General features: G+C 58.5%; 1 protein-coding gene across 1 annotated transcript in view; it reads right to left on the bottom strand.

Moving 5' to 3' along the window:
- The window catches only part of LOC141972910 (uncharacterized), a 12,125-nt gene extending 2,311 nt beyond the window's left edge, over window positions 1-9,814 (bottom strand). The window contains exons 1-9 of the mRNA XM_074930970.1: window positions 9,678-9,814; window positions 8,903-9,053; window positions 7,805-7,903; window positions 7,052-7,322; window positions 6,220-6,317; window positions 4,765-4,931; window positions 2,176-2,371; window positions 1,811-2,110; window positions 1,246-1,716 (exon numbers count right to left, since the gene is read on the bottom strand). Coding sequence (XP_074787071.1) covers window positions 1,246-1,716; window positions 1,811-2,110; window positions 2,176-2,371; window positions 4,765-4,931; window positions 6,220-6,317; window positions 7,052-7,322; window positions 7,805-7,903; window positions 8,903-9,040 — 1,740 coding nt within the window. The 5' untranslated portion in view covers window positions 9,041-9,053; window positions 9,678-9,814. The remainder of the gene's footprint in view (window positions 1-1,245; window positions 1,717-1,810; window positions 2,111-2,175; window positions 2,372-4,764; window positions 4,932-6,219; window positions 6,318-7,051; window positions 7,323-7,804; window positions 7,904-8,902; window positions 9,054-9,677) is intronic.
- Between the last annotated feature and the right edge of the window lie 736 nt (window positions 9,815-10,550).

Below are 10,550 nucleotides of genomic sequence, written 5' to 3'. Positions count from 1 at the left end.
CATCGTCGCCTTCATCTCCTGCACCAGCGCCGCCAGCACCCCCCTCCACGGGGCCCCCCCCGCCCCAAAAAAACCGGGGGGGCCCCCGACGGCCCCCCAAAATACCCGGTACCGGGGGGCTGGGGCGGCAGCGGAGGCGGCGGCGGCGGGTCTGTCCCGGGGGTCTGTCCTCCCCGGGGGGTAATGTGGGGCAAAAGCTGCCGTGGGGTAATGGTGGGGCGGGGGGGGGAAGTGGGGGTAAAAGGGGGGCCCCCGAAATTTGTTTTGGCCCCCCCGCCGGATGTGGGGGCGCCCCCCCCCGCCGCCGCGGCTCGCAGGCGGCTCAGGAGCTGCGTCTGGAGCTGGAAGGACGCGGGGATCCCCCCCCCGGCCCCCCACCGCCCCCCCCCGGCCCCCCCAAACGCCCCAAAAGCTCGTAAAGGCTCGGGGGGGGCGGCCCCCCCCGGCTGTCGGCGTGCTGGCCCCCCCGGCCCCCCCTAGATCGGGTAAAGGGCGAGGAGGGGGCGGGGGGGGCGGCGGCAGGGTGACGGCCATGAGGGGTTGGGGGGGGGGGGCGGCGGGGGGAAAGCGGGGGGATGTGGGGGGGGGGGCGGCTCGGGGGGGCGGGGGAAGGGGGAGGGGGGCAGAGGGGGGAGGGGGGGAGGGCGGCGGAGGGGGGGGGGCGCGGCGGTGGAAAGGGGGGGCGGCGGAGGGGGGGGGTCGTCCCCGTCGTCTTCCGAGATCTCCATGTCCTCCCCCGAGGAGGGCTGCGAGGCCTGGGGGGCACGGGGGGGGGAACCCCGAAAATAATCGTTAGTTAAAGAGGTGCTGGAACCCCCAAACCACCCCCCCGGCACCCCAAAGCGCCCCAAATCCCCCCCGGCACCCCAACCCTCCCCATGACCCCCCCAGGACCCCCCAAAACACCCAATGACCCCCCCAGCACCCCAAATTCCCCCAAATCCCCCCCCACCCCCTCCAGGACCCCCCCAAACCCTCTCAGACACCCCCAATTCCCCCAGATCCCCCCCAAAACCCCCAATGACCCCCCCAAAACCCCAAGATACCCCAAATCCCCCCCCCCCAGATACCCCAAACCCTCCCCAACCCCCTCCAGGACCCCCCCAAACTGCCCTCAGACACCCCAAATCCCCCAAAACGCCCCCCAACCCCCAATGACCCCCCAAATCCCCCCCAGCACCCGAAATCCCCCCCCCACCCCCTCCAGGGCCCCCCCAGACACCCCAAATCCCCCCCCCCCCTTACCCTCTCCTGCCCGTTGGCTTTGGCGACTCGGGGGGGCCCTTCGGGACCCCCCCCCGGCTCCGACCCCCTCCAGGGCTCCCCCCGTCTGCGGGTGATGATGATGATGATGATGAAGCAGAGGCAGAAGAGGCGGGGGGGCCCCAGCCAGGCCGGGGGGGCCCTCCCCTTGATGCCCCCCCCCAGGACGGAGTTGGGGGGCGTCGTCGGGTCGTTCCGCGGCGGCGGCGGCGGGGGGGTGGTTGTTTTTTTGGGGGTGTCGCCGTGGTTTTTGTCATCCCGGGGGGGCGACGCTTGGTCGCGGGGGGGCGGGGGCGTTCGTTCTTCCTCGTCGTCGTCTTCGTCGTCGTCGTCGTCCTCCTCCTCGTCGGGGGGGGGCAGGAAGGAGAAGCTGGAGCGTCGCTCCTTGAGCAGCGCCTCGATGCGGGAGTCGAGGCTGCTGTGGTGGGCGAAGGGGACGCTCTCGGGCGTGGCCTCGGGGCCGGGGACCCCCCCCGGGGCGGCGGGGGGGGCATCGGGGGGGGCGGCGGGGGCGGCGGGGGCAAAGGGGGGGTGTCGGCGGGGGTCAGCAGTTCGCTGCGGGGCAGAGAATTGGGGGCGAAGGGCTCGGGGTTGAGACGGAAATCGAGGGGATCCGGGGGGGCGGGGGGGGGAGGAAGAGGAGGAGGAGGAGGGGGGGGGGGGGCGGGGGGGGGTCGGAGGTACCGAACGGGGAGAAATAAGGGTCGGGGACCCCCCCGGCGGTGGAGGAGGAGGAGGAGGAGGAGGAGGAGGAGGAGGAGGAGGGAGGGGGGAAGGCGGCCGCTGGCGTCGAGGAGGAGGAGGAGGAGGAGGAGGAGGATGAAGAGGGAGGGGGGGGCGGCTCGTCCTCGCGGGGGGGGCGGGGGGGGCGCCGGCGGGAGGAGGAGGGAGGAGGAGGAGGAGGAGGAGGAGGGGGGTGGAGGAGGCCGAAGGCTGCCGGGCGTAGCGGCCGGGGGGGTCGTAGGCGTAAGGGAGGAAGGCTCCGGCGGCGGCGGCGGGGGGGCGCGGCGGGGGGCGGCGGGGAAGGGACCCCCGGCCCCGCCCCCCCCCGCGGAGCCCCCCCTCCGGGCGCCGGGGGGCGGCGAAGGGCTCCGGGGGGAAGGGCAGCCTGCGGGGAGAAAGGGGGATCCGTCAGGGGGGGCGGCGGCAGAGCGCGCCCCAGCCAGCGCCCCCAGACCCGGGCGGAGCCGGGGCGGAGCCGCCGCGGCCACGCCCACCCCCGCGGGCCAATCGGAACCGCGGCCCCGCGCCGGGGCGGGGCCCAAACGCGGGCGGGCCCGAGCCCGGAGCAGGGGCAGCGCCGAGGGGGAGGGGAGCCCGCCGCAGCTCGGGCTGACTCCGACTCGGATCCCGCCTTCGCTTCGGGCGCGGTTTCACCTTGATTCTTGAGGCCCATCTCCATTTAATTTAATTTCGATTTTTGATTTCAATTTCAATTTTAATTTAATTTTGATTTTAAATTTCGATTTCAATTTAATTTCGATTCTACTTCAACTTCGATTTTGATTTCAATTTAATTTTGATTTTACTTTGATTTTGATTTCAATTTAATTTTGATTTTTGGTTTCGATTTCAATTTTAACTTAATTTTGATTTTACTTTGATTTTGATTTTAATTTCAATTTAATTTTGATTTTTGGTTTCGATTTCAATTTCAATTTAATTTTGATTCCGGTTTCGATTTCAATTTCAATTTAATTTTGATTCCGATTTCGATTTCAATTTCAATTTAATTTTGATTCCGATTTCGATTTCAATTTCAATTTAATTTTGATTCCGATTTCGATTTCAATTTCAATTTAATTTTGATTCCGATTTCGATTTCAATTTCAATTTAATTTTGATTTTTGATTTCGATTTCAATTTCAATTTAATTTTGATTTTTGATTTCGATTTCAATTTCAATTTAATTTTGATTTTTGATTTCGATTTCAATTTCAATTTAATTTTGATTCGATTCCGATTTCAATTTCAATTTAATTTTGATTCCGATTCCGATTTCAATTTCAATTTAATTTTGATTCCGATTTCGATTTCAATTTCAATTTAATTTTGATTTTTGATTTCGATTTCAATTTCAATTTAATTTTGATTTTTGATTTCGATTTCAATTTCAATTTAATTTTGATTTTTGATTTCGATTTCAATTTCAATTTAATTTTGATTTTTGATTTCGATTTCAATTTCAATTTAATTTTGATTTTTGATTTCGATTTCAATTTCAATTTAATTTTGATTTTTGATTTCGATTTCAATTTCAATTTAATTTTGATTTTTGATTTCGATTTCAATTTCAATTTAATTTTGATTTTTGATTTCGATTTCAATTTCAATTTAATTTTGATTTTTGATTTCGATTTCAATTTCAATTTAATTTTGATTTTTGATTTCGATTTCAATTTCAATTTAATTTTGATTTTTGATTTCGATTTCAATTTCAATTTAATTTTGATTTTTGATTTCGATTTCAATTTCAATTTAATTTTGATTTTTGATTTCGATTTCAATTTCAATTTAATTTTGATTTTTGATTTCGATTTCAATTTCAATTTAATTTTGATTTTTGATTTCGATTTCAATTTCAATTTAATTTTGATTTTTGATTTCGATTTCAATTTCAATTTAATTTTGATTTTTGATTTCGATTTCAATTTCAATTTAATTTTGATTTTTGATTTCGATTTCAATTTCAATTTAATTTTGATTTTTGATTTCGATTTCAATTTCAATTTAATTTTGATTTTTGATTTCGATTTCAATTTCAATTTAATTTTGATTTTTGATTTCGATTTCAATTTCAATTTAATTTTGATTTTTGATTTCGATTTCAATTTCAATTTAATTTTGATTTTTGATTTCGATTTCAATTTCAATTTAATTTTGATTTTTGATTTCGATTTCAATTTCAATTTAATTTTGATTTTTGATTTCGATTTCAATTTCAATTTAATTTTGATTTTTGATTTCGATTTCAATTTCAATTTAATTTTGATTTTTGATTTCGATTTCAATTTCAATTTAATTTTGATTTTTGATTTCGATTTCAATTTCAATTTAATTTTGATTTTACTTTGATTCCGATTTCAATTCCAATTTTTCACTTCAATTCCGATTTCAATTCCAATTTTTCACTTCAATTCCGATTTCAATTCCAATTTTTCACTTCAATTCCGATTTCAATTCCAATTTTTCACTTCAATTCCGATTTCAATTCCAATTTTTCACTTTAACTCCGATTTCATTCCGACTTCGATTCTGGCCTCGGCTTTGCGATTCCGCTTCCGTTGCGCTTTCCGGCCCGGCGGACTCGGGGCGATTCCTTTCTACGCTCCGGCGCCGCGTTGGGGTTCGGGGCGCGTCCCCCGGGACGGCGACTCCGCGTCCCCGCGCCCCCCGCGCCCCCCGCGCCCCCCCCGCGCCCCCCCCGCCGATCTCGACTCCGAGCCCGGGAACGCAAAAACCCGAATCCCCCGCAAATAACGGGGGGCGGGGGGGCCTGACCTGCCGGCGTAGGGGGGGCCCTCGGGCGCGAAGGGCGGCGCGAAGGGGGCGCCGGGGGCGGGGAAGGCGCCGAAGCCGCCCCCCGCGGGGGGGTCGGGGGTCCCGTTGCCCGGGGCGGGGGCGAAGGTGCCGTCGGCCGAGTGACGGCGACGCGGCTCCGGCTGCGCCTGCGGGGGGGAAAGGGGGGGTCAGGGCACCCCGAAACGGACCCTGGGGGGGGCGGATGGCGGCGTTTTGGGGTGGGGGGGCAAAGGGGGGGTCAGGGCACCCCGAAACGGACCCTGGGGGGGGCGGATGGCGGCGTTTTGGGGTGGGGGGGGGCACAAAACGGCGCCGGTTTGGGGTGAGAGAAAGGGGCGGGACAAAACGGCGCCGCTCTGGGGGGGAAAAGGTTGGGGGGGGCCTCAAGACGGCGGCGTTTTGGGGTGAGGAAAGGGGGCGGGACAATGGCGCCGTTTTTGGGGAGGGGGGGCTCAAAATGGGGGTGAAAAGGTCGGGGGGGCCTCAAGATGGCGTTTTGGGGCGGGGGAGGACAAAATGGCGGCGTTTTGGGGTGAGAGAAAGGGGCGGGACAAAATGGCGACTTTTTTTTTGGGGGGGGGGACAAATGGCGCCATTTTGGGGGTGAAAGGTTGGGGGGGGGGGGGGGACACAAAATGGCGCCATGGGGGGAAACGGGGGCTCAGGGCCCCCCAGAATGGGACAAAACTCACCCAAAACGCGCCGCCCCCCCCCCCCAACCCCAAAATCCTCCTTTTTCCACCCAAAAATCACTTTTCCCCCAAAAAAAATCCATTTTTCTCCTTCCTCCCCCCCAAAAAAATTTCCCCCCCAACCCCCTTTTTTCCCTTTTCCCCCCGTTTTTCCCCCAAACCCCCTTTTTTCCCTTTTCCCCCGTTTTTCCCCCCAAACCCCCTTTTTCCCTTTTCCCCCCGTTTTTCCCCCAAACCCCCTTTTTCCCTTTCCCCCCGTTTTTCCCCCAAACCCCCTTTTCCCTTTTCCCCCCGTTTTTCCCCCAAACCCCCTTTTTCCCTTTCCCCCGTTTTTCCCCCAAACCCCCTTTTTCCCTTTTCCCCCCCGTTTTTCCCCCAAACCCCCTTTTTCCCTTTTCCCCCCGTTTTTCCCCCAAACCCCCTTTTTCCCTTTTCCCCCGTTTTTTCCCCCAAACCCCCTTTTTCCCTTTTCCCCCCGTTTTTCCCCCAAACCCCCTTTTTCCCTTTTCCCCCGTTTTTCCCCCAAACCCCCTTTTTCCCTTTTCCCCCCGTTTTTCCCCCAAACCCCCTTTTTCCCTTTTCCCCCCGTTTTTCCCCCAAACCCCCTTTTTCCCTTTTCCCCCCGTTTTTCCCTTTTCCCCCCGTTTTTCCCCCAAACCCCTTTTTCCCTTTTCCCCCCGTTTTTCCCCCAAACCCCCTTTTTCCCTTTCCCCCCGTTTCCCCGTTCCCCCCGTTCCCGTACCGCCTCGCCCTTGTCGCCGGCCCTGCCGCCGGTGGGGACGGTCAGGGGGGTGCAGGTGCCGCTGACGATCAGCTCGTAGTACTTCATGCGCTGCTGCCCTGCGCCCCGCAGCGCCGCCGTCACCCCACGGCCCGGGGCGCCCCACTTCGGGGATTTTGGGCCCCAAAACGGCCCCATTTCGGGGATTTTGGGCCCCAAAACGGCCCCACTTTTAATTTTTTCTCAATTTCTGCTTTTTCTCTCCCGGAAAACCCAATTCCATTTTTTTTTTTTATCCCAGAACACCCGAATTCCATTTTTTTTGCCCCTTAACACCCCGAGTCTGGGGATTTTTTATCACACAATACCCCAACTTTGGGCTTTTTGTCCCAAAACACCCCAATTCCGTTTTTTTTCGCCCCTTAACGCCCCGAGTCGGGGTTTTTTCACTCTTTAACACCCCAATTCGGGTTTTTTTAACCCTCTAACACCCCAATTCGGGTTTTTTTAACCCTCTAACACCCAATTCGGGGTTTTTTAACCCTCTAACACCCCAATTCGGGGTTTTTTAACCCTCTAACACCCCAATTCGGGGTTTTTTTAACCCTCTAACACCCCAATTCGGGGTTTTTTTAACCCTCTAACACCCCAATTCGGGGTTTTTTTAACCCTCTAACACCCCAATTCGGGGTTTTTTAACCCTTTAACACCCCAATTCGGGTTTTTTTAACCCTTTAACTCCCCAATTCGGGTTTTTTTAACCCTTTAACACCCCAATTCCGGGTTTTTTTCGCCCCTCAACGCCCCGAGTCCGTTTTCCCTCGCCCCCCGGCCCGGCGGCGCCCGCGCCCACCTTTGATGTCGAGCTGGGCGTGGATGATGTTGCCCATGACGGAGGTGTTGTGCAGCGCCTTGACGCTCTCCTTGGCGCCGCGGGTGCTGGCGAAGAGGACGCGGCCCAGCCCCAGGTGCTTGCGGGTGCGGGGGTGCAGCAGGATCTCCACCTCCTCCACCTCCCCGTACTTGCGGCACATCTCGGCCAGGAACCCCTCCCGCACGTTGTCGTTCAGGCGGGCGAACGTCACCTCCTTCAGCGGGATCTGACCCACGTAGAACTCGTCCAGCTGCGCCCCCCGCCCCAAAAAAATAACACGAAAAACGCCAAAAAACACGCCAGGGAGTTAGGATTGGAACAGGACGCGAAAAAAGCTGAAAACACACCCCGGAAACACAGCCAAACCCCCCAAAAAAGCAGCAAAACCCGCCCAAAAACCCGCCCAAACACCCCAAACCCCCGCCGTCAGGATTAAAATGTGCCCCCAAAAAAGCCAAAAAAAATTCCCAAAATTCTCCAAAGAACCCGCGTTAAAATCAAAGTAAGCCAGAAAAAAAAAGCCAGAAAAAAAAAGCCAGAAAAAAAAAGCCAGAAAAAAAAAGCCAGAAAAAAAAAGCCAAAAAAAAAAGCCAAAAAAAAAAGCCCAAAAAAAAAAGCCCAAAAAAAGCCAAAGCCTTCGCCCCTTTTCCCCAAATCCCCCGGAATTTGCCCCAAAGCCCCTCCCTTCGCCCCTTTTCCCAAATCCCCCGGAATTTGCCCCAAACCGCTCACCTTGAACTTGGGGACGGGCAGCGACAGGTCCCGGTGCTTGGCCCAGATGCGCCGGGGCCGGGGGTCCTGGACGGCGCCCGCGGGGGGGAACCCCGAGTCCTGGGGGGGCACCCCAACATGGGGGGCTGGGTCTGTGGGGCGCCCCATGGCGGGCTGGGGGGGTCTATGGGGTGTTGGGGCGTCTGTGGGGCGCCCCATAGGGATTGGGGGGACTATGGGGTGTTGGGGGGGGTCTGTGGGGCGCCCCATAGGGATTGGGGGGGTCTATGGGGTGTTGGGGGGGGTCTGTGGGGCGCCCCATAGGGATTGGGGGGTCTATGGGGTGTTGGGGGGGGTCTGCGGGGCACCCCATAGGGATTGGGGGGGCTGGGGGGGGTCTATGGGGTGTTGGGGGGGTCTGTGGGGTGCCCCACAGAGATGGGGGGCTCTGTGGGGCTCCCCATAGGGTATGAGGCGCTGGGGGGGTGTCTGTGGGGCATTGGGGGGGGTCTATGGGGCACCCCATGGGGTACAGGAGGGCCTGGGGAAGTTGTGGGGTGCCCCATGGGGTGTTGGGGGGGTCTATGGGGCGCCCCATAGGAATTGGGGGGGTCTGGGGGTGGTTGTGGGGTGCCCCATGGGGGGTTGGGGGATCTGTGGGGCGCCCCACACCTCGGGGCACCCGAGGCCCCACACGTGAAGCCCCCCAGCGCCACAAAACCAACCGCGGGGGGGGGACAGGGCAGCCGTGGGGCACGATGCGGGGTTATGGGGCACCCCCAAATGGCTATAGGGCCCCCCCCACATCTATGGGGAACCCCCCAAGTTGATCTGTAGGGCACCTGCTGCCCCCCCTGGGCCTCCCCCCAGATCGATCTATGGGGCACCCCCGGATTGATTTATGTACCCCTCCCTGATCTATGGGGTGCCCCATGGATCTATGGGCCCCCGCCGATCCATGGGGTGCTGCCCCCCCCAATTTATGGGGCACAGTCTGGCTCTCTGGGGCTTCCCCACAGATCTACGGGGCACCCCACAGCTCCTTGGCCCCCCCTCCCCGCTCTCTGGGGCGCCCCCCGGCTCTCTGGGGCGCCCCCCGGCGCGGCGCCCCCCACTCACGGGGACGCTGAAGCTGACGCCATCGTAGCGATAGACCTTGTGGGGGGCGCGGCGCAGGGCCGGGTCCACCAGCAGCTTGTAGCTGCGCCAGGGCGGGGGGGGGAGGCGCTGGCTGTCACCCCCCGCCTCCGCCTCCATCGCCGCATCGACCCTGGGGGGCGCGGGGGGGTCACAGCGCGCCCCACGGACCCCCCTGCCCCACAGATCCACCCCACGGACCCCCCTGCCCCACAGATCCACCCCACGGACCTCCCTGCCCCACAGATCCACCCCACGGACCCACAGATCCCCCCCCCCAGACCCCCAAGTTCCCCCCCGCACCTTGTGTGGGTCCTCCCCCCCCCGACCCCCATGTTCCCCCCGGATCCCTCCTCACCCCCCAAGTGCCCCCTCGGCCCCCAAACTCCCCCCTCAGCCCCCCAAACGCCCCAAGTCCCCCTCAGCCCCCCAAGTTCTTCCTCACCCCCAATTCTGCCCCCAGACCCCCAAGTCTCCTCTCAGCCCCCCAACTCCCCCCACAAGCCCCATCTCCCCCTCAGCCCCCCAAGTTCTTCCCCACCCCCCCATCTCCCCCCTCACCCCCATGCCCCCTCAGCCCCCCAAGTCCCCCCTCGCCCCCAACTCCCCCCTCAGCCCCCCAAGCCTCTCCCACCCCCCAAGTTCTTCCTCTGCCCCCCAACTCCCCGCACAAGCCCCATCTCCCCCCTCAGCCCCCCAAGTCCCCCCTCACCCCCCATCTCCCCCCCAGCCGCCCCTTCCCTCCCCCCCCCCTCACCTGCCCGCTCCCGCCGCCGCCCCCTCCAGCGGGGCCGGAGGGGCCGAGCCGGATCACACCCGCTCCGGGGGGCGCGGGGGGCCGCGGGGGGGCGCGGGGGGGCGCGGAGGACCCGCGGGGGGGCGCGGAGGACCCGCGGGAGATCCGCGGAGGCGCCGCCGGGGCCGGAGCTGCCGCCGCCGCCGCCGCCAGAGCGGGACTGAGGGCGGGGGGGGGGCGGAGGGGGCGGAGCCTCCGGCCGCTCTCGCGAGAGGCCGCGCGCATGCGCGATGCGGGCCTGGCGCATGCGCACGGCGGGTGGGCGCATGCGCGCGGAGACCCCCCGCGCATGCGCCGAGCGACCCCTCCCCGCGCATGCGCGCGGCGGCCCGGCACTTTCCGCGGGCGCCGAAATCCCCCGAAAGTTCCCCAAAAACTCCGCGGGCGGCGCCAAAACCCCCCGAAACACCCCCCCCCCCCCCGCGGGAACCAGCGCGGAGGGAAAAATATAAACCGCGCCCGCGGCGCCGCGACGAATCTGCGGCCGCGGCCCCCCCCCCCCCCGCGTTTATTTTTTAAATTTTTTTTCGCCTTTTTTCTGCGTTTTTCGGGCGCCGCTTGCAGTTTTTTAAACTGTTCATTTTTTAAATTTTAAAAAATTTATTTTCGTTGAAATATTTGACGGCGAATCTGCGGCCGCGCTTTCCCCCATTTAATTTTTTTCACTCCCCCCCCCCCCCCCCCGCTTATTTCTTTAAATTTTTAAAAATAGTTTTTCCTTTTTGCGCGTTTTTCGGGCGACACTTTCAGTTTTTAAACCGTTCAATTTTTAAAAATTTTTAAAATTTATTTTCGTTGAAATATTTCGCGGCGAATCTGCAGCCGTGCTTTCGC

Source organism: Athene noctua, chromosome 37 (assembly GCF_965140245.1).
Source record: "Athene noctua chromosome 37, bAthNoc1.hap1.1, whole genome shotgun sequence".
Classification (NCBI taxonomy): Eukaryota; Metazoa; Chordata; class Aves; order Strigiformes; family Strigidae; genus Athene; species Athene noctua.
This window is presented reverse-complemented; position numbering and strand designations above follow the sequence as displayed.